Source organism: Sinocyclocheilus anshuiensis, unplaced genomic scaffold, assembly GCF_001515605.1.
Source record: "Sinocyclocheilus anshuiensis isolate Anshui unplaced genomic scaffold, SAMN03320099.WGS_v1.1 scaffold1986, whole genome shotgun sequence".
In the NCBI taxonomy this organism is placed as follows: domain Eukaryota; kingdom Metazoa; phylum Chordata; class Actinopteri; order Cypriniformes; family Cyprinidae; genus Sinocyclocheilus; species Sinocyclocheilus anshuiensis.
Genome location: NW_015542458.1, coordinates 134412 through 137998, shown reverse-complemented (window position 1 = coordinate 137998; position 3587 = coordinate 134412). Strand labels below are relative to the sequence as shown.

At 41.2% G+C, this 3587-nt stretch overlaps 1 protein-coding gene across 1 annotated transcript in view; it reads right to left on the bottom strand.

Annotated features, from left to right (window-relative positions):
* Positions 1–3587, bottom strand: part of LOC107693772 (cyclic AMP-dependent transcription factor ATF-6 beta-like) — an 18312-nt gene that overhangs the window by 12046 nt on the left and 2679 nt on the right. Inside the window, exon 6 of the mRNA XM_016493285.1 lies at positions 2716–2874. Coding sequence (XP_016348771.1) covers positions 2716–2874 — 159 coding nt within the window. The remainder of the gene's footprint in view (positions 1–2715; positions 2875–3587) is intronic.

Below are 3587 nucleotides of genomic sequence, written 5' to 3'. Positions count from 1 at the left end.
TGCGCAAAGAGAGAGAGAGAGAGAGAGAGAGAGAGAGAGAGAGAGTCTTACATAACATGCAGAATTGATGCGCTACAAGTAAACGATATTCTTTGCTGTATTTTCCTGTCAAAGTAACGGAGTTCCATTGGAATTCTTCAGCTTTTAAGAACTACCGGGTTCTCCGGTAGTGGGCGGAACTAATGAGCAATGAAATCTCATTGGCTGGCACTCACTTATTATAGTCCGTTTTGATTTCAGCAAATCAGTTCCAGCGACCGCACACAACCTGATTAACATTCATGAATCCAGCAGCTTGTTAATCCTTGGTGCGTTTTATATTATTCTTATTAGTAGAATTCGTATCATTATTATCTAATCAGTATTTTTGTTAGTTTTGTAACTTTAATAAGGATTAATCTTTAATTTATACAGTCAAATATGCAATGTTATTTTACATTTGATTATTCAATTTCTGTACCTAAAAACTATGTTAGACCTACCTAAAAAATTGAAAAGCACTGTTTATTTTATTTGTATCTTTTTTCACTGTTTATTTATTTGTGCTGTTGCTTGTAGTTAGATTATTTGTTCTTATTTTCTTTATTTTTATTTTCACAATATAGTTTTTTTCCCTAAACATAGCAAACCGCACCGAAACTGATACAAACCGAACCGTGAGTAAGTTGAACCGTTGCACCCCTAGTGTGTGCGTGTATGTATATATATATATATATATATATGGCGATAATACCGCATATCGTTCTATTGAGCCACTCAGAATTACCGCAAGGGAAATTCCCTCACCGCGACAGCCCTAGTGTTTTTTTAACCTTAAACCGCATAAACACATTTCATTACACCAAATACACAAAATAATGTTCTTGACCCCTTTAATATAGGGGAGATCTGTTCGTGTTTATTGTTATTATGTTGGGATTCAAAATGATTTATGTTATGTGTGAGTTTTGCAGGGTTACCATTGTGCTAAAGAGTATAGCCTTTAGTTAAAAGGGTGTTTTTTTTTCCCCCACATAATTTACCTTTATTCTACACCGCTCTGTCCCTTCTTCTATAAACGCGCTTATAGATTTCCTGCTTTTATGAAGCCCCTCCCTCTGAAATAGACGATGGGCTCTGATTGGTTAGCTAGCCCAGTGTGTTGTGATTGGCTAAACCGCCTCTAGTGTGTGTCTAAACATCCTGCCCCTCTCCTCAGCGGCATGTGCTCCGCTTGTATTGTAAACAATTGTGTCATCAATATTGCTTATCAGTTTGAGCCCGATTGAGAAGCAGAGGATATTATTGAAGAGGTTCGCCTAGAACCTGTGCAAGCACGGCTTTTAATGGTATGTTTTTTGTTTGTTGTTGTCTCATACTTTTAGATACGCTGTTATTTGTAAATGCTCCTGCTTATGTTAGCTTTTAATATACGGTTTTATCCTGATTAAAGCTTTAATACAGCATGGCATCATTGATTTAAAACTTGTGAATCCATTAGAATCATTAGAAGACAGAATCGCGATTCATATATAAATAAATTTTTTGTGCACCCCTAGTTTTGACGGCATGGCAGCAACTCTTCATCTTCTCTAAAGCGGCGCAGCATGGCCCCGCCCCCTTTGTTGCATAGAGACAGAATGCATTTAGGCCACGCCCACACCAATTCTAGGGGGGGGCAATTCTACATTGAACAACAATCCGTGTCATTTCTGACTTCTAACAAAAAACGGAGCAAAGCTGCTGTGTGACAAGGTGTACAGCAAACAAGCTAAAAAACCCAGAACTACGTTTTTACAAGCTGTCGACCCCAAAAAATTAGCGTTTAAGGACACAAATAGTTGTAGATGTCAGGGTATCTCACGTTGGGCCATACAGTTGGATCATTTCTCAAACAAAAGGAAGGTAAGGAAAAGGGGCACGGACTTAGACCAATAAAGTTTAGTTTCTCAATATATCTCCTCCTCTCAGGTTCACATCGGGTGGTGAAATAATCCTTTGACATGGTTAACAATAATGAATGATTCCTGTCGCTGACGTTTCTCTCCAGTGGGCGCAGTTCTCATAGTAATATGACACATTGTGCTCTACTTTTGTGTCCTAAACGCTCCTTTTTTTAGGTCGACAGCTTATAAAAACGTAGTTCTGGGTTTTTTAGCTTGTTTACTGTACACCTTGTCACACAGCAGCTTTTAGACATTGCTCTGTTTTTTGTTATAAGTCAGAAATGACAAGTAGGCAGCTTCCCGCAATACAAAGTCAATGGAGCGTTGGATAATTTCCCCCCCCGGTGGGCGTGGTCTTCAGATTATGATGTGTGTCGCTCTCTCTATGTTCCCGGGGGCAGGGTTTATGAAAATTTCTGGGTTTGAGATGTCACAAACCCAGAAAGTAACTTCTTGTAGTTCCTACGAGCCGTTTTTGTAGGCATTAAATTGACAATTTTAAAAGACGATATCTCCGTTTGCATTGAACTTTCAGCATCATAACTTTGCAGATAATGTTTATGCTCAAACAGCAACATTACACACTAATGTTAAAAAAGTGAAATCACAATCAACCAGCCCTTTAAGAAGAGGACGGACCAAAGCATGTTAAGACAATCTCTATACTACTTTGTGAATAGCATTGGTGTTTGCTAATGCAGTGATTAGTCTCTTGCTTTCTAAGCTTTGAGGCAGTGTTTCCTCCACTGAAAGGCGTTGGGTGTGTTCATGTGGAGGTGGCGGATCTCACCTGGCGCGGTGTTCTGCTCGATGGCTGGGACGGGGATGCTCTGCAGGAGGAGAGCTTTGGCCGGACTGCTGCTCTGAGCCACACACACCGGTTTGGGCTGGATCAGAGGCTTACTGCTCAGAATGCTGCTGGCCTTCAGCGTCGCTGCGGAGGAGAGCACTGAACACACACACACACACGCTAAACATTAGCTGACAGAGCTCTGGTCATTACTCACAGAAAACATTCTCCAATCACATTCAGTACACACTCAAGAACCAATGACATGTGGCAACCAAAGGCATGGCAGACAGTCTTCAGTGAATAACGACTTTGGGTCTATTCTTCAGTGTGTGAATCTGAATAGAGGTCAAGTCAAGCAAGCTCCTTTTAAGACACTTTTATGAGTCTGACAGGCCCTGGTAACTCTATGGAAATAATCAGATAAGAGATTCATCAAGTGCTTTCAGTATTTTAATTTGCATAAAGTTTATTTCCTGCTGCATTTGCTCCAGCAGAACATTCAAACAAATATGAGAGAACACGGCAATCTAGAACAGGAACAGAACTCAGTTACAGTGACAGTAAGAGTCATGTTACTCAGAACAGTCTCTTACACCGGAGAGAGTCACCTGTCCTGTTTGCTCACTTTAAACCAGCAGCAGGCAGTGTGAGAGAGAGTGTGCGTGTGAGTGAGCAGACCTGTGGTTTATGTGTCGAGGCTGCTGAGAGTGTGTGTGTGTGTGTGTGTGAGAGTGAGCAGACCTGTGGTTTGTGTGTCAAGGCCGCTGAGAGTGTGTGCGTATGTGTGAGTGTGAGAGCACACATGTGGTGTGTGTGTCGAGGCCGCTGAGAGTGTGTGCGTGTGTGTGTGTGTGTGAGTGTGAGAGTGT